The 20244-nt window shown below is 46.4% G+C and overlaps 1 protein-coding gene across 1 annotated transcript in view; it reads right to left on the minus strand.

The window, feature by feature from the left end:
- The window catches only part of EPHB1 (EPH receptor B1), a 414325-nt gene that overhangs the window by 127678 nt on the left and 266403 nt on the right, over positions 1 to 20244 (minus strand). Inside the window, exon 4 of the mRNA XM_069473212.1 lies at positions 16192 to 16347. Coding sequence (XP_069329313.1) covers positions 16192 to 16347 — 156 coding nt within the window. The remainder of the gene's footprint in view (positions 1 to 16191; positions 16348 to 20244) is intronic.

The raw sequence follows: 20244 nt of genomic DNA on the forward strand, positions 1-20244 counted from the left end.
AGATGGTCAGGCATTGCGCTATGGGGACTTGGAGGAGACACCACCCTCTACACACTCATGGAGGATTCGAATGGCAGAACACACATTGAAGCATTCTGTGTAGCTTAGTGTGCTCTACATGCGTAAAGGACTGCCTGGTATAGTTACCCATGAACTCTTGTCCATCTCTTCACCCTCTGGAAGGGAAACAGGGATGAAGTGAACACCTGTGCAATGAGTAAAAGACATTACGCAGAACCCTTGACCTGAAGGCCCTCTAGAGCAGGAAATACATCTTCCTGCCTGGGGCTCCCAAGGGCCCAAGCAGACCTCCTCTACAAGATCTCTCAGGCCTACAGGTGGGGTCCCTGGCCAAGGCCCTGCTCATGGCACCCGTGACCCATCTGTCTCAGGGGAAAGGTTACTATGGGTCTTACTGCTGATCAATCAGTACATTAGGCCATGCTCTGCGAGGGAACGCTCCAGGGCACTTCCTGTCACTGGAGGCAACAGTCTAAGCCCATTAGAGTCCTCTGAAGTCAAAAGACTTTGAGACACACCTCAGTCTTCGGCACAACAGAAGGATAGACCTTCCTGGGCAGAGTCCCTTGTTCTGGATGCCATTTCTAATGGATGCACTCAGGCTCTGAATCATCCCAAACCATTCATTTGAGTTAGCGTATCCTGATGCAGCCTAGAGCTCAGAAAGTCTCTCCATGCAGATGTAGGTGTGGAGACTGAGATATGGCAGGAGTTTGCTATGCATTTTGAGATCTGGTTGGAAGCCACTGGGCCAAGGTCCATCAGGCATGAGGGTCACACAAGATGGAAACCTTGCAGGTGAAGCATCTCAGCTTCCCCGGAGCCACTCTCAGGAGTGCAGAACCTGCAGAACACAGCACACAACCTACTATGAACTCCCAGGTACTAGGCACTGATGGAAGAAGGGTATGGGTCTTCCAAGGTATCTTTTAAAGGAAAACAGCCATCTGGACTGGATTGGATGAGTCCCTGCTGCATACAGGGAGCGGGGGTTGGTGGTGGGTGGGATGAGGCCTCCAGGCTGCTGCATGATCAGGATGCCCATCTCCCCCCAAGCCCTGAGGGAGGATGGTGCCCATAGAGGAGTCCGGTGTCTCCACTGTTCATCAGAGCTGACCAAGAGCTCCCTCCCTGGATAACTGAATTTTTTTTAGTTATCGTAATTCCCCATCTTTTCTATAGATCAGAATGGCATCAAGATAACAGCTGGAAAGGGACCATGGGTTAAACACTCATGGATTATGTATTCCATTTTCCTTGGGAATACACAGAAGAATCTTCTAGGCACTGACTCATGCAGTACAAAAACAGACATTTGCTGCCTCTCTCCAGGTGCATAGAAAAGGCTCTGGTTCCACAGACAACAATTCAAGGTCAAGGGGACAAAAAAGAGAAATTAAAAAAGGTAGGTATACTTTCCAGGGCATTCTACGTCACCCAAAATCAGGGCCTGATTCTGACACTTCTAGACACTAATTCTTAGAATGCAAAGAAACCCTGGAGGTCAGCGTGTCGCTGGTAGTGAGTGCCTGTCTAGTCCCTACCTGCCGACAGCCTGGTACAATCCCCTAGTGGGGAAAGCTCACGCTCCCACCATCAGAGAATCATCTCTCAGTAATTATGACCTGTTTGAAAATACAATGAAAAATGTATCTGTTCACAACAGCCACAAACCCCATAAAATACCTGGTATTAAATCTCACAAGGCCTGTGTAATACCTGTATGAAGATGACTATAAAACTTTACTGAAAGGCATAAAAGAAGACTTGAATACCATGTGCTTGGATGAAATAAAGAATATCATAAATAAGAGTCACCCTCAAAGTAATCCGTGTATTCAGTGCAACCCCAATCCCAACTACATAGGACTGTTTAATGAAATATTCAAACTGGTTCTCAGGTTCATCTTGAAGAAAAAAAAAAGATTAAGAATGGACTAAACATCTTGAGAATGAATAACGTAGAGACATGTGGTTCACCAATCATTGAGAGATACCATAAAGCTACCACCTTTAGAGCAGTTTTGTCAGAACAGACAAAGCAATCAACAGGAAAAAATAAAGACAGTCTGTGTAGGCATTTAATTTAGTACATAATAAAAGAAACATCTCACTAAAATGTGGACAATTCAAGTGGAGTTGATGGGTGTTATTTTTAACAAGATAAATAAGAATACTGATATCATACCCTATATAAAAATAAATTCCAGATGGAGGAAGGAGTTAAACATAAACACTATATAGAGAATTAAAAGAAAATATAAGAAAGTGTTTTTGTACCTTAGAGTGGGAAGAACATACATAAAACCTGTCAAAAAGTTATGACAAAAATTCCCAAAACCAGAAAGAAAAAGATGGTTAGATTTGAGTTCAAAAATTAAAAACCTCCATATGGCCAAAAAAGTACCCCAAAACAGAGTTAAAAATAAGTGAAGGACTAGAGAACAGTATGTCACTTTTAATTAATGGGCATCTAGAAATCAATTTTTAAAAATAGAAAAAGGGCAAGGGCTATAAACAGACAATTCCCAGAAGACAAAATAAATTGGTCAATAAACATATGAAAAATATACACTCACTTAGAATCAGGGAACTAATCAAAATGACTATGAGGTCAGTCCACTTGGCAAAAATTACAAGTCTTGATAACATCCAGTCAGGCCAGTGTGTGGAGAAGCAAGACACGCACGGCTGGTAGGGATGGGGACAAGGCAAGTCCTTGGGGACAGACTTCAGTAATATCGACTGGTTCTCAGTGTGTGCACCCAGTAACCCAGCAATTCTACTTCTAGGTGAATTTCCTCCACCACTAGAGGGATATGCATTTTCATGGTAGTGTTACTATTTATATTAATAAAACACTGGATGGGCCCGAATGCCACCCACGGGGGACTGTATGACTCAGTAGAGACGGCTGGGGCCTCCCCTGTCCAATTGTCCTCTTCTTCCCAGTCTCACAAAAGACATTTGTCCCAGATCTTGTGTAGAGAGTACATGGAAAGTTCTAACCAGTGAAGTGTGATCCTTCTCCATCTCACCTGGGGTGCCACCACTGATTTGGTGCCAGGCCACCTCACCACCTCAGAGGCCACAGTCCTCCTTCCTGAGGGAGGTACTGAAGGTACCAGATTGAAGGTAAAGAGCTGGAGCCTGAACCTGGCCAGGCCTGGGGAAAACACAGCTCTGCTACTCACTAAGGTATGAAGCTGGGCGCATCATTGAGCCCTGCTGGGCCTCAGCTCCCTCATCTGCACACTGGGGATAACTGTGGTACCTGTCTTATGTTCTATGAAGGTAACTGAGGAAAGCTCAGCACGGAGCCTAAACTGTAGCAACACCTGAATAAATGCCGGCTGTGAGTGTTAGCGGTATGTGCATATGTGCCCCATCCAATCAGCTGTGGCCATGTGGTGGAGCCCCACGCCAGGCAGCATGGTGATGGTGTCCAGCCTCTGCCCCGAGGCCACGGTGCTTCACAGCCTGTCCTGTGCAAAGGGGTGTAGGCATGTCATAGCTAACCTCGCAGAGCTGCATGCAGGCCCTGTCCCTGGGCGTGGGCACAAGACTGTCCTTCACTCACAGGGACAGCCAATTCTCCCCTGGTGCTCAGTTCCCCTTTACTGGCTGGCAGACAGCAATCACTTTGCAAGAACTGAGTGGCTCTCCATCACCACTCTCTGAGTACCAGCAGGAATTGGTAGTGACTGTGGCTTCTCACTGACCTCCTCCCCCCAGGATCCCTCTGGCTATCCATGTTCTGTGCACATCTGGCCCAGCCGAGCCAACAACATGCTTCATCTCATTGCCCAGCCGCCATGCAGGCTCAGGCCAGACCTCACCGTTAAGCATCTTCATTGCTATTTCCAAGGTGAACAGAGCTCAGAGGTGACCCAGAGGTGCTGCTCAAAATGTCACCTTGAGCATCTCCTGCAAGTCTAACCCCACAGCCACGGAGAGGGCAGCACACCAGGACTACCACTGCCCCGACCTGCTCCTCTTCAGAGTGGGGGGAGGACAGAGAGACCTTTGCATCCAATCAGACTTCGGTTCTCTATCCTACAGCCCCTGTGAGACAAGCCAGCCTTCCTGATGTGGCTTGAGAGTCAGAGTGCTCCTTCCCCAGTATGGTGGAGGTGGTCTCTGGCACAGGCTGGAGGGAATCCTGGCCCTTCTGCAGGTTGACTTCAGACTGCAGCCTGCCTTTTCTCTTCAAAGTCATTAATGATTATTTACATGTTGGAAAGTCCAGCCTTTAAGCCCACAGACAATCCCACATCACAACAACTCTCAGGTGTCTGGCTTGGATTTGGCATCTTCCAGCCAATTGTGTGGAAAGCTTCTCAGAAGACCAGACACACGGATTCAAAACAAATCATTACAAAGTGCTGGCTTCCAGGTCCTACGGCACACACAATCCAGAAAGCCCACACTGACTGTCAGACCCATTCCTGTCCACTTTGTCCAACTTCCCACATGATTCGGAAACCCTTTTAGCAGGCAGTGCCAGCACCTCTTTGCATACTTCCAGTTACAGAGAGAGCACTAATTACTCAGGCAGCCCCTACTCTTTTTGGACATCATTCAGAATCTACCTTTACACTAAGTTGAAAGTGGCTTCCCTCTAAATCTAAAGTCAAAGACACTGGGGTCCCTGGTCTTTGTAACTCACAAGTGAAGCCATCAGTGACAATTGTGGGTCCCTGGCTCTAGCTTGCATGCAGCATCCCTGTGTATCACCAAACCACAGCATCCAGAAGGTCACAGTCCTGGTTAGGGAAAGGTTGGCTGGTATCAGGTTTCCGATATGGCAGCTAGAGTATCAGGGAATGAAAGAGGTTGTGGAGTCCCCTAGGGAACAGCAGGGTGTGTACTGGTCCTAGGAAATGGTAGAGGCTGCAAGGTCAGATGTGGGGACAGACTTTGATGAAAGGTGGGTGTGGAGGCAGGGGCCCCATCCTGTGTAATGGGTTTCAGGGTAGATTTTGAACCTGGCTTCTGGACAAGGTCAACGGTCAGCAGTGGGGAATGCTGTGGGTCAATACAGGTTCCAGGTCTGACTGGCAGTGATGATCTTGAAAAGCGATCGCCAAGAGGACACTGGTGGGAGGTCTAGAAGTGAGCTACATCCCAGACCCAACTATGAAACCTGGGCTGGGTCTCTCCTGAATTGGGTCAGAGTCTGGTGCTGAGTTATCATGGATGGGAGAGGGGACTAGGGAAACCAAAAGGCTACCTGGGGACCACGTGCAGGGAGCTGGGGACCAAGATAGTATGCACAGGTTACACACAGATTTATAATCACATTGTGATTGGGGCAGAGACAGGGAAGTCATGGGGTCGGAATTTAGCCAGCCTAAGATGGCTCTCCAGGAACATTTGATCCATTTTCCTCTATATTTTCATTGTTTTCTTATCTTGGACTGCATAATTTAGTGACCCAAGACACACCTCTTAAATGCTATTCATAACAACCAAAATGAAGACAATTCATTGAGCACTTAGCATATGTCTAACATTGAGTTAGGTATTTTTACATACATTTCACAATGGACACAATAATAAACGATATCCTCATCGTTCAGAAAGGAAACAGAGAGTCAGAGAAGTTAGGTAAGCTGCCCAAGGCCACACTGCAAGGGAAGGTTGGAGCCAAGAGTCAACCCTGGTCTACCTGATCCCAACAGCAGGGTCTTACCTCTTGGCTGTGTTGGGCACCTACTGCATAAGGTTACAGAGCCAGTTAAAAACAAATCAGATTTGTGTCAAAGAGCTTCCATTCCAGTGGTCAGGCAAGAGCCCAATACCCAAATAGCTCTAACCAGCACAGAATGCTCAGAGTGTGCACAGTGAGGCATCCCCCTTCCTGGGGAGGAGGTGAGAGGTTCGCAGAGGACACAAAGCCACATGTTCCTGACTGTCTTTGCCTTTGAGGTGGAGAACTGGATCAGGGAAGATTTAAGAACCTGAGCTGTGGCTGCCATGAAGTTCCAATGTCCATCCCAGACCAGTTCTGCCTGGGACCAGAGACTGTAAATTTGACATCAGCACCATTGCCTGAGACCACTAAAGAGCATTTATGGCAAGAGAGGATCCTAAAGTCAGGGGGTGGACAGTTTTATTCTGATTTTTAAAATAGAGAAGAGAACAGATTAAATGAATACATTTTCCTAAATCCCCTCCTACTTCTGGAACTTCACAAATAAATCAGTGCTTTGTGAGCCTCAAGGAAAGAGTGACAAACACCAGCACGCGTTCTCTAAGTGTAAGTCAGGCCAGCTGACATTGTTCCTTTTTCTAAAAGTTTATTAACCTGCAGAGAAAAAGAGTAGAGAGAGGAAAACTAGATTTCAACAAGGGCAACTTTAAAAAGTACACAAATACTTGTGTGCCAAAGGAAGAAATGTTAACTAAATGATAATGCCAGTGCTTGGATGTTAGCTGCTTTGAAACTAACATCAAAGCAGAGTAGACAACTCTGAAAATAGTAATAAAATAAAATAGCTTACTTTTATTGAATGCTTCCTGCATGCCAAATATTGTTCTAAATGGCCTATTCCATTTAATTTTCATCATAATGTGGTGAGACAGACACCAATATTATTCCCATTGTATGGATGAGGAAATGGAGACACAGAGAAGCTGTGTCACTTGCCCACATAGCCAGCAAGTGGCAGAGCAGGACTTGAACTTGGGCATAGGTTCCAGAGCCTGCACTCTTAATGATGATGCTAATACTGCTCATTTGAAAGATAATAAAGATCAGCATTCAAAGTGATCTATACATGAGAGAGCATTGTGCCTAAATCCATGAGGCAAAATTTCTGAAGTCGTGTGTAAGTACACAATAGGGAGTCCCAAAGGGGCAGTATTTCTTGAGGGGACAAACCAAAGCACTGGATGTTCAGTGGCCGACAAGCCTGGTGGGAGCCCACAGTTGGAGGAGTTGTAACCAACGTGAACAATCAACAGTATTCCAATCACAAGGAAAATCCATCACTTTTCTAGTGAACCCTGCTCCAAGTTCCATTCTGGCTGCCACATTTTGAGAGTTTTATTGATAAATGTAAGAGATTTAGAAAACACCAGCCAGGACAGGGGTTGGGAGTGAGGATATCATGTGCTTTGGGGGATAGATAAAATAACAGATTTTAGCCTAAAGGAGATGATTAAGAAGGATGAGAAAGTTGCCTGTAAACATTAGAACCGCTGGCCTGCTGAACACGGGCCTTCAATGGCCGACCAATGGCAAGGAGTGGGGAAAGTGCCCAGCGTGAAGTCCAGAAGTCCTCCCAGAGTGCTTGATGGTAGCTGCTGGCAATGGATGGAACTGCCCTGCACAATGCATGACCTGTCTGTCATCACAAATGCCCAGTAAAATAAAAGTGGAATGACCACCTCTCAGGGTGGTTGGAGAGAGAAGGCTAACGTTGGGAGGATTTGGGGTGGCAATGCTCCGAATGGTAACAATCTGTGACTCCAAATGCTCTTAGGATGAAATACTGAAACAGACACATCAGTGTGTGCCTGGCTATTAGCTTAAAAGTTAGAGCTATACGATTCCTCTAAAGGGTTATACCCACTTGGGTCAAACAACTGTGAAAAAAAAATTGTAGATTACAGAGCTGCGAAAGCACGTTTCCACGAGCAACGCTGACCCTTCCTGAAACAGCAGTGACAGTTATAAACAGCTTCCAGCTTGCAGTCACACTCCCTCCATTCTGTACCCAGGTGTATAAGCCATCCACTGGCCAGCACAGGCCGTGAGCCCAAACCCAGGCTTGCCCTGTGACTCTCGTAGATCTATGACTCTTGTCTGAATTTCACCTCAAGGAAAACACAGACTACCTCCCCCTTGAAAACATACATGATGCATTTTTAATGTGCAACATGGATCACATACCAGGGTAAAATCAAGTAGTCCCTTTACCTACAGAATGGGACACACAGTGTGTCTTTTACTAGTGAGTGCCCTGGTCAGCAATGGGGAAAGCTAACGTGGGCAACACAGACTTTCATATGTTGCAAGCCCTGGATTAACAGGGGTAAACACTCATGAAAAGATCAACTTTGAAAAGTATTTAAAATCATCCCTGAAATGTAGACATGCAGACAAGCAAGCAGCGCCTAATGTACGACACTGGATTCCTGTCCCAGGTGGAGTGCTTATTGCTCTGGGGGGCACCCTGCCCTACTGGCCCGAGGGGCCCCTTCCTGCAGCAGCAGCCTCGGGTTTCCTCTTGGCCTGATTTCTGCTGGGGCGCTGGAGGCAGCAGCTCAGTGATGAGGCCCATCACCATTTATATGGCGTACCCACCGACCCTCCCTCCGAACTCAGGCTAATGGTGCCCACTTTCCTTCTGCCTCAGTTTCTCCCTCAGCCCTCCCTGAGCCCACTCCAGCCGGTTTTGCCCCCTGGTTCCCATTTGCTTCTCTCCCCCATCTCTGCTCTCAGCCCCAGTCAAGGCTGTACACTGGCTGTCTCCACACTGCTCTGCCCACCCGAGAGTGAAAATGAAATGGAAACCCAGCCAGAGCAGGTGGGGGTTATTCTGAGAACCAGTGGGACCCTCCCAGTGAGCTGCTCACACACAGATGCACTCGCACATTCACATTGTCACCACGCCCCACCCTCCTCTTTCTCACGCATACCCCCAGCCCCTCCCCAGCCTTCCAGCCTGGCACACAGGGCGCTGATGGGGAGGGCAGCCCCTGTGGTTCCAGTCCGTGCGCGTCCTCCCAGTGGCCTTTCTCCCCAGAACTCATAAAGCTGAAGACAGGGACACATTCTAAAGCAATGTTCTCAAACTTCAGCAGCCTTCAGAATCGCCTGCAGGGCTTGTTAAAACTGATCGCTGGGCTCCACCCCCAGAGTTTCTCATTCAGTAGGTCTAAAGAGGGGCTGAGAATTTGTATTTCTAGCAACTTCCCAGGTGACATTGAGGCTGCTTGTCCAGGTCTAAATGAAACCATCAGGGGGGATCTTCTTGAGCATGACCCAGCAGGGGCTGTGCCCAAGGCCAGTGGGAGAAGGCTTGTGAGTTGATGTCTTTACAGACTGTCCACAACACCCAGAGCTGGCTGCAGAGGATACCTGCAGAGGACTTCCTCCTGTTCCTGTCATCCCAAGGCCATCACCCTCAAGCCCTGGCATCCTCCATCACCCAGCAGGCCTGGAAAGACCAGGGTCTGGGCTCCAGGAATATCACATTCCTGAGCAGTCCGCCCAAAGGGCACGATCTCTGTGCCATAGGGACCACCCCTGCTGCCCTGCGACGGTTGGGATGGAAGAAGGGAACAACTGCCAGCCAGTTAAAAGAGGAAATATGAACTTAAAGGAGAGAAACCCAAGTACACAGGGACGGGAGAGGGAAGAGCAGGTTCTTACCCTTCTCTACAAGAGCCAGTCACCACCATCACCACTACCATCCACATCATTATTCCAAGAGCTCCCAAATTTCAGCTCTCACTGAGGTCATGGCATTGGAGTCAGACAGTCATATCCAGTTTTGCTGATGAGAGAGCTCATGTTCCAAAAGAGTAAATAACTTCCCCAGGCCACACCATCAGGAGCCAAACTCAAAGTCCCTGCTCCGGCCACTCCGCTTGCCTGCCTCTGTATTGGCCAGGAGGGAGGTCAGGGTTGGCCTCCAGGGGAACCCCAAAGGGCCAGCTGGCATGGCACCTCCTCCTCTGAGGGGCTGGCAGGCGGGCTCAGGGGACACAGTGACCTCTGGAGCCCCTTCTTCATTCTGTTCTTATGATCAAAACCGCAGAGGGAAATGTATTACATTTCAAAAAGAAATAAAAGAAACAAGACAAGCACCAGTTTGCCTCTGTGATCCATCACAATTTCTCCCATGTGGGTGACAGAAAAGGGGTTTTTGTGGTCAGAAATGTAACAAGGTAATTATTTTCACACCAGTCCTTCTGCATAGTTTTTCACAGACAGCAATTTTATAAGGCATAATTATCTATTTTCACCTGCTTCATAAATTTCTCCTTTCCATTTCGTCCCCCGGTAAACTAGAAATTATTTAAAACGGAAGCCCAGCCATGCATCGAGGTGCTGGGTTTCGTATTGCACGTCCTCGTGTGCTCCTGGCTGCTCCCTCTGGCCAGCTGACCCCGACACGCTCCCCTTGCCATCTGGCCCTTCTGTGGAAGAAGGATGTCTTACCGGGAGGCGTCCACGAGCCCCTGCTTCCTGGGAATGGGAAGCCAGCCTTGTGGGCCATCGCTCCTGCCCTGCACCCTGACTCCTCTCATCCGGAGGAGCAGCTCAGCAGTCCTCCGATGCCCGGCCAGTGCCTGCCTCCCTCCTTCTCCCGTGGCAGCCCTGATCACATGGCAGTCCCCTTCTCATTCTTCCCACCAGGGTCTTTTGCCAAGGTGGCTGTGTGGTTTAGGGCCACAAAGTGGATTCTGCTGTGATGTTCAGGGATGGCATCATGCCTGGGCTCCCCCTGACAACGTCACTTTTATTTTCAGATATCCAACATCCCTTATGCTGGAAGCTTCAATATCTGCTGCAATCTTCACACTTTCCAAAGATGGAACCAAAGCAAGTTCTAACATCGATTGAGAGTTTACTATGAACCAGGCACTGTGCCAAAGGCTCTATGATACTATTTGGCTTAATCCTCATAACAACTCAGAAAGGCATACATTCTTAAGAGGTGGTGAGAATAAAATGACAGAATGTAAGGAATTTAAGAAATTAAACCAAGGTCACAGAGAAGGTAAGAGATAGTCGAGATTCAAACTTTTATCTCCAAAGTGCCATAGTCCATCTTCTAACTTCTACATGCAATTGGTGATTCTATAAGCTTTCCCAGGACCCACTGAAGATTGGGACAGTTAGGGAACGCCAGAACTCCCCAGGAAATGGAGGGCCTCTGGGCAGTGCCCCGGGGAGGCAGCAGCAGCAGAAGACGGTGACTTTTTTCAGCTGAAGCCCAACGAGCCCAAAGCCCAGAGTCAGCTCCTCAGCCCACAACCTTTGCAACACCTCCCTGCTGGGGGCTGCACCTACTCTTGTCCCTTCCCTTTGTCTCCTACTTCAGCCCCCCTCCCCTTTGATACCTCCTCATTGAAGGTGACCCCCACCTGTCCAGATGACTTATCTTCATTTGGCCAGTTTCATCAGCGGAGGGAGTGGGAGTCACCTGTCACCTGCCTCTAGCTATCTCCCAATCTCACACCTCGTCCAATTCATGGCTTAGGTTGGGGGGATAAGACCTCCTCATACTCAGTTGTAGCTCCTCATGCTTGTGTATGAGCAACTATTGAGCCATTGCTGAGCAAGGGTGCAGTCAGCCAGGTACTCGTGCAGCCGATCTAGAACTATAGGCTTTGGCAGAGGGGTGGGGAGGAGGGAGAAGAAGGAAGAAGGGAGGTAGGTGGCTGCAGTCTGCAGTAATGTGACTGCAGACTGAGAACATCGGGCTCTCAATGCCAGCCTTCTCTGACTTCACCTAGAGCAAGCACCAGCTCCTTTGACACTGCCTTGGGGCGAGCTCATATCCCTGCCAAGTCCACCAACAAGACTCAGGGACAAAGCTGGACATACAGAGTTCAAGGGGGACCCCGGCTCTCCCAGTAGATTAAAAAGCAAATGAAGAAGTGCCTACAAGTACAGGGACACAGACCAGTGGAACACAACAGAAAATCCAAATATAGAACCATCCTCATATAGTCACCTAATTTTTGACAAAGCAGGAAAGAATATACTCTGGGGACAAGAATCCCTATTCAATAAATGGTGCTGGGAGAATTGGTTAGCCACCTGTAGAAGACTGAAACAGGACCCACAGCTTTCACCTCTCACAAAAATCAAATCACGGTGGATAACAGACTTAAACCTTAGGCGTGATACAATCAGAATTCTAGAAGAAAATGTAGGAAAGACTCTTACAGACATTGGCCTAGGCAAAGAATTTATGAAGAAGACCCCCAAGGCAATCACAGCAGCAACAAAAATTAATGAATGGGACATGATTAAATTAAAAAGCTTCTACACAGCCAAAGAAACAGTCCAGAGAATAAACAGACCACCTACAGAATGGGAAAAAATTTTTGCATACTACACATCAGATAAAGGACTGATAACAAGAATCTATTTAGAACTCAGGAAAATCAGCAAGAAAAAATCAAGTAACCCTATCAAAAAGTGGGCAAATGACATGAATAGAAACTTCTCGAAAGAAGATATAAGAATGGCTAACAAACATATGAAAAAATGCTCAACATCCCTAATCATCAGAGAAATGCAAATCAAAACCACAATGAGATATCACTTAACCCCAGTGAGAATGGCCTTTATCAAAAAAACCCAAAACAACACATGTTGGCGTGGGTGTGGAGAGACAGGAACACTCATACACTGCTGGTGGGACTGCAAACTAGTGCAACCCCTGTGGAAAGCATTATGGAGGTATCTTAAACAGATTCAAGCAGACCTGCCTTTTGACCCAGCAATCCCATTACTGGGCACATACCCAAAGGAAAAAAGGTCATTCTTTAACAAAGACACATGTACCCGAATGTTTATAGCAGCACAATTCACAATAGCAAAGATGTGGAAGCAACCCAAATGCCCATCAATACATGATTGGATTAGTAAGCTGTGGTATATGTATACCATGGAATATTACTCAGCTATAAGGAATGATGAAGATACGACATCTCTATGGTTCTCCTGGAGAGAATTGGAACCCATTATATTAAGTGAAGTATCCCAAGATTGGAAAAACAAGCATCACATGTACTCACCAGAAAATTGGTTCCCCTGATCATCACCTAAATACACATCTGGGAACAACACCAATTGGATGTCAGACTGAGGTGGGGGGTGGGGGAGGGGATGGGGGTATGCCTACACAATGAGTGCATTGTGCACCGTTTGGGGAGTGGTAACACTTGAAGGTGCTGACTCGGGAAGGGGGGGCTGGGGAAGGGAGGGATATATACCTACATGATGGGTGCAATGCGCACGACCTGGGGAACAGACACGTCTGGAGCTCTGGCTTAGGGGGAAGGGCGGAGCAGGAGCAACGTATGTAACCTGAAATTCTGTATCCCCCATAACAAGATGAAATAAAAAAAAAAAAAAAAAAAAAGAAGTGCCTAAACAGGGCTATGAAAGGTGTCATGCATTCTAAATGTTTACATGGAATAAATTAACACTTTAGCACTACAAAAATACAATGAATATATATGTGCTGACCCAAAGAGATTAATACAATTCATTAAAAATATTAATTCTTAGTGCACTATCAGTTTTCACTGACATTTCAATATTGTCAGGGAATGAGGGTGACTGTTGATACAATCTCATTTAAAGACAAGTGCAACAAGCTAAATCTGAGATCCTTCCAGGCTTCCAGGCCTCAGCTCCTGAACTCTCCTGATGCTGCCTCCCTCTCCCATACCCACAGAACCTGAACACTGGAGATGCCTGTGCCCTGTACATTTTAGGAAGACAGAGTTCTCCTTCTCTGCGTGGCACCCACAGTACCCAGGCAGGTTGTAATTGCTTCCCGATGGGATGGGCAGAGGACTGCACTTGCACTGTGAACAAGCACCTGTGTCCTCCCCCTCCAACCAGTCCCCCAGGTTAGGCCGGCCCATAAGTGCTGGCCTGCTCGACCTGCTGGACCAGCAGGAGCCCCCAAGGCCACAGTGCAGAGCTGTGCCTTTCCTCAACAGCTCTAGATATGCTCCTTGTATTTGAAAAATTATTTACTATGGTGATGTGTGATGCCTTTTTAAGAGAACAGATGGCACCTCCAATTACAATGCCTTAAAAGGAAACCCTAATGAGATTATAAAAGCCAACAAATTGACTTTTTCATACAGTACTTTCCTGGCACACAATAAATCAAATATATAATGAGGTTCAATAAAATAATAGGTTTATTTACACTTGTTTTGCCTAGCATTGTGTTGCATCCCAGCCTTTCCCTCGGGGTCCCCTCACCAAGCACCTTCCCTGTCGGCCAACGCAGGGAGCTGGACAACACACCCACGAGCCACTCTTGGGTCTGGCCACCACAGCCACGTGTGGCTTTAATTTAGCTATTTCAGGTCTGACCCTAGCACTCTGCATGTCTAGGGGTGTAAGAGCACAGGGCATGGAAAGAGTGCAGTGGCTGTGGTGACACACAAAGGCAAGTCTAGCAATCACTCCCAATCTGGGTAAGGTGGGGAGATTGTTGTGGGACCATGGGGTAAGGAAGGTGCTCCTAACCCCAGAGCTAGCTGGACCAGAGACAGGAGAGAAAAGCCTGTGAAGTCCAATTGTAATGATATGGGTAGGTAGAGCAGAGGGAGGGTCTACCATGTACAGACTGGAGGCCTTAGGATATTGCTATTTTTTCCAGAAACTGGCCCTGCTCTGTTTCAAGTACATTAGATCAGATGACTGGAAGATAAGCCTTGAGAGATAGCTGGGAAGGGAGCTACAGCAAGGAGGACACTCCACACCAGCATTCTGAGCATTTGGTCATTGGTGACCTTCTCCAGGGACTGGATGAACTCACAGGGTATGCACGCTGAGGTGGGAAGCTGGGGGCCCAGGCTCCTGTTGGCATGAGTTGATCTGCAGATGGGTGCACAGGCAGAACTGGATGTTTTCAGGATGGAAGCTGTGAAACCCTGGCATGTGCTATGGCAGCCATGGGGACTGGTCCGTGGTCTGGACATGCCAGCAGCAGTGATTCAGCATCCTTAAGTGACTTCTAAAGAAGTACATTAAACATGCTTTTTGGGCTCATGGAAGACCCCTGGGGAGCCTCAGAAATCAGTGGAAGAGACACCACAACCAAAAGATACGAACTTCAGTCAGCAGAAATGGAATCATTTCTGTTAATATCAACCCACCAGAGAGGGAGGTCTGGGGAAAATCAGTTTACAAGAGGATGAACTTTTCCTCAGTTCTAATCTATAAGCATTGATCGAGCTCAGGACCTTGATCTAGAAGACACTTTCATTCTTCCTCTTTATCCAGCAAAGGTTATATACACTAGAAGGCTAGAATTAAGAAATTCTTCCACTCAGAGTCCAGCCATTTTTTTCTGTCCATCAAACCACAAGTATTCTGCGGTCTTCTGTTCTGGGAGTGGGTGGGAGGGATTTGGCACAGAGAGGTGTAAGGGAAGATCTCTGCTCAAAGAAATCTAGGCAGCAGCATCCAATGCAGAAGAAAGTTCTAGCATAATTAGAGGCTAACCTGGAGCATTGACCTCCAAATACAATGGGAATACTGAAAAGAGAGATCATCCCTACTGCAGGACTGCAATGCTTAGGGGAGTCGGAGCAAGTTCTGTGAAGTGCTCTGTAGGGACAGAACTGATTCTTTCTTCCCACTATTAAGGGATTAAGGGGTAAATACCAGAAGGAAATTATCCCTTCCTCCATCTTTACCCAGGGAGTGGAGTTGCCTCTCCCTATCTTGGGGAGAATGACTGCCCTTCCCTCAACAGCAGATAATGGCAGAGTGGATGTAGCTGACACATTAGCCCTAGTCTCTAGAATTTCTGCCTTTGACATTCACTCTGTGATCAGGCCTCTGCTCTTGTTATTTGGCAGGGGCACAGGTGCTACACCATGCTGGACACTGGAAGGGAAACAAGGACATGAGTATATGGTCCTGGCACACAAGGACCTTCATTTGGCAACTGAGATGAGACAAGAACAGAATAACTGGACAGGTAATAAAATAATGAGAACTATAAGGGGGGTCCGGTTACAGAGATACAGGAAACCCAGTGAAGAGAGAGGATATTCTCGGCTGTAGGGACCAGAAGTTGCTTCTTGGAGGAGGTGACTGGAAGAGTTACTAGGAGTTGTTGCAATATCTTAGTGGATCTTGATTTTGCACCCAAGAAAACTCCCCAGGCTGGCATATGACAGGCAGAAGTTTCCCTGCTGGGTGGGAAGAGGGCCCTCTCATATGGTAGGTAAGGAGATGAAAGAATATAACCTTGACTCTGCTACTGAGCAGAGAGAAGGGCCCTGTACCTCCAGCACAGAAGCTATACATTTCAGCACCATGGCCAGCATTTCTGCCTTGCACTGCAATGGAAGAGCGAGGTCTACTCTTCCTTGGCCCAGGCCCGCCACTCTCAGGAAACCAAACTCCCCAGCCCAAAACCCTTAATAGACACTTACTAGTGCATGCCACTTCTGGGGGGTCAAAATCCGCTCGGTAATAGCCGGTCCGGCAGGTGCAGATGGGAGATGCCTCTGAAGGGGAGCGGCTGTTAGAGGGGCAGTGGGAGCAGCCTTCAGCTTCCTGGCTGGCCTTGAACATCCCTGCAGGGCAGGCTGGAACACAAAGAGACCATATGAGAATTAACTCAAGAGTGGCATCCAGAAACCCTTCCCTAGAACTGGGAAACAAAAGATTTTTCCTCCCTAAAGAAGACATTAAGATGCCCCCTTGCACTAAATGAGCATATCTGATTGAAGACACACCTATTTAGCACTTCCAAGTCTTCAAAAAATTCTTGGTGAAATATACCTTTCTGGTACCAATGGCCTCTCTCACTTGAACAATATGAATAATAATTCTTCCCCTTCAGGTGTGTCAAGAGGTTTAATTGAGAAAATGAATCTAATGTGTAGCTCGGTTCCTGGGATGTAAGTGCTCTATAAATGGCTATTTCCTCCCCTTCTACCTATTTAACAATCAGGGCCTATACCCTGCACCACTCACTGAAGGAATCCTGTCTGATGGCCTCAGATGGCAAGGGGTCTTGGTTGACAGTGGACTGGCCTTATGGTTCTTAAACACCATGTTACATGAGGAACACCATGAGATAACATTCACTTGTTATGAATGATGGTAAAAGACTGAAATTCATGAGTGATTCTTTAAAAATACATTAAAGTGATTTCAAGGTTATTACATCATTCTCCCTTAATTGCATTTTGATATGCTTTGGGGGTCGGGCAAGAAAAGTATGACTTTTCAGACACTGCACCAGTGTGTCATGCACTTGGTGTCATGTACATGGCAGTGTGGAAAGTTAAAAATACCTGGTACAGCCTGATACCCACTGAAGGTGCCTCCATATGTGGAATGCCTCCTCCTACTTCCCTGTGGGATCAGCCTACAATGAGTCATGCCCTGAAAATATGGCTGAAGGCTGTCCCTTAGGCTCTGATCATGTCTCATCTACAGACCTTCTAGTCCAGACACCTGGTCTCCTTGCTGATCCCTCAAAAGATTGATCCCACCTGCTTTACTTTCCTGAGTCACTTTCTCACCATCTCAGCCACTGAATCTTCCTGTTTCCATGGAACTTGCTCTGGCTCATCTTCCTTTGAGACTCTATAAAACTTACTGCCTGGTCAACTTGTTTGGCTTTCTTACGCCTCACTAATTCATTCAGCAAACATTTACGGTGCACCTCCTGAGAACCTAACTCAGGAAATTAGAGAACAGGGTTTACCTTCAAGGAGCTCTTGATCCAGTGTAGTCCTACAATTATAACACCATGTGATCATTGCATAATGGAAATACCATCCTAATGGTTTCTACTTACACAAAGCTCATCTTCCCAAATATATTGTTCCCTCCTGGAACGTGCAGAGTATTCTTTAATAATAGCAGTGGCCACCATCTGTTAACTTGTCTTGTTAAGTGCGTTACACACATTACTCTATGGGGTAGCTATTATTATCTCCATTTTGCTAATGAGGAAATTGGGACACGGAGAGGTTAAAAAAGTTACCCACGATCACACAGTGGGAGAAATGATAGTGATGACATATATATAAAGCTATTTTGAAAAATATGCACTGCTTTTCTGCCAAGGCAAGAGGGAAGAACTATTTCCCATGCTGTGAAGGTTTTCCCACTCCATTGCTCACTTGGGGTGACTCTGGGTGAGCTCCGAGGTGGGAGGCAATCTCTGGAATGCAGTGTTCCGGGACGGTACAACCCAAGTGTGTTCCATGGAACCCAAGTTCCCTGGATTGTTAACACCTATTACCAGATATCAGATATTTTGAAATGTGAGTTTAAAAAAGTGAATCTCATGCTTTATTGTAGGATTTCTCAGAACTTCCAGAATGGGATACAGAATGCCACACTTTTTCACCAAGAAGCCCTACTTTGCAGAACATTCCCTGGAACACACTGGGGTAAATGTTGTTTCCCAGTTTGGGGGAAACTACAATTTCTGTTGTGATCCATGTAGGAACGGGCCACTTCCTGACCCATCTCAGCACGTTCAAAAGAAACTTCTCTGTAGAAAGAAAAGAAACTCATTTGAATCTTTACTAAAGACCCAGCCAACAAAACATCCAAGGGGAAAACACTGAATGGCATATCCAAAGTACCCTAGAATTCGGCTTACTAATTTATCTGTCCAAGCCCACTCAGTAAAGTCTTTCCTTCTATTTTTCTCCCTCTTTCCTTTTCTTCTTTCCATACCTCTCCTCATGTCCTGTAAGAAGCACTTGGCCCTTTCCATGGTGAGTCCCCAGTGTTCCTGGCCCTGTTTGGCTCTGAGCTGCTGAACAGACACAGGCCAGGCCTGTGCTGCCTACACACTGCAGGGGCTCTGTTCCTGGAAAGGGGGGAGGGGAAGTGGTGACGACTCACAACTCAAGCATCATATTTTGTCCCTGCCACACTGCAATTTTCTTAATGTATCAATCTGAGTAGAACAAGGTGTTTTCCCTTTCTTTCCAGCACTTAAAAGCCTCCTCACTTTGCATTTAATAAGTTAACAGCATAAACAGTCATTCTGATATCCACAAGTGGCAGAAGGATTTGGAAAGTGCCTTCCTCTGAGGCTTGTGATGGAGGAAGGCAGCTCTGGGTGACTAAGTCTCTGAACTCCAAGGCAGTCACAAGGGGAGGAAATAGAGGCCAAGAGGTCTAAAACTGGACTTTGGGGAGAGAAGCTCAGAGAAGCGTTGGGGAGAGAGGTCCTGGGAGAGGATGTGACTCCATCCTCCCCAGAGAAATGAGCACTGGGCAGTCATCAGACAGTCCTGGGTCCAATTCCTGGCTCTGCTGGTTCCTAGCTGGGGGACCACTGACAAGTTATGTAATCCCTCAGAGCCTCAATTTGCTCATCTGTATAAAAGATCTATAAAAAAGAACCTTATACTTCCCACAATAACTCCCACAGGTCATTAGAATTGAATAATATCAAATTTGAAATGTAGCTATTAATATGTGCTAATAATGTTAATTTCTCTCCACTCCAACTTACTTCTTTTTAAAAAACAAGATTTCTCTGCAGGGATTTTCAGAATTCAGAGTCAGAATATAAATTTGGAGTCCCAAAGTGGGTAAATAAATCCTGGAACCAAATGAAAGAATGGGTTTCTGCATAGATTATTTATTTCTGTTTTTTAAAATGAGTTAATCATTATATGCATAAGATACATTTTACATATAATTGCAAAATGGGTGAATATCTTAATATCTTAATAAGATCTGTGTCTAGGCATTCTTAATTTATAAAAAAAGCATTATTCCTAAGTTCGTTTGTTAAATTTTCAGATTTTTACTTGTAACCACATTCGTGCTGCATTTTCTCATAAAATTAATGCTTTAAATGGTTAAAGTGCCAGACTAATCCACAAAGCCTTTATAACTTGTCTTGTATCAGACACAACTAATAAGAAATAGAAGTTAACAATATTATTATTTTAATAAAAATTTAACATAGAAAAATAAATAAGAAAACTGAGCTTTCCCTTGAGAAAAAGCAGGTTTAATTAGGGATGATAAATGGAGCTTCTGGGTAGATTCTGACAAAAAATATGTAGGCTAAGAGAAGCAAATGCAAATGGCCTTTGGGGCCGGGTCAGTGGCTTAAGTGCCTAAAGCAGCTGGGAGTAACAGTACAAAATGTTGCAGACTCTGGCAGCCTGGAGACTGGACACCTGCCTAAAGCCTCTGTGGTTTCAAAAAATAACAATTCAACACTGCCATAGCCTAACCAAACACATCTTGCACTCCCAAGCAATTTTGAGGTGGCTAACGTAATTCCTTGCTTTAATATCTTTTCAAAACTCAGGGGTTCCCTCTCTCGATACAGAATTATGGTCAGCACTATTACTACAGTTATGAGTCCCTCATTCAACAAATGTTTATCGAGGGTCTGCCCCTAGCCAGGCACTGCGCTAGAGGAATAGAGCAGAGCACAGATGGGGTCGCAGGCTTTAGGAAGTGCCCTTGCTGGTGGAGGATGCAGA

This window comes from Eulemur rufifrons, chromosome 7 (genome assembly GCF_041146395.1).
Source record: "Eulemur rufifrons isolate Redbay chromosome 7, OSU_ERuf_1, whole genome shotgun sequence".
NCBI classification, from domain to species: Eukaryota; Metazoa; Chordata; class Mammalia; order Primates; family Lemuridae; genus Eulemur; species Eulemur rufifrons.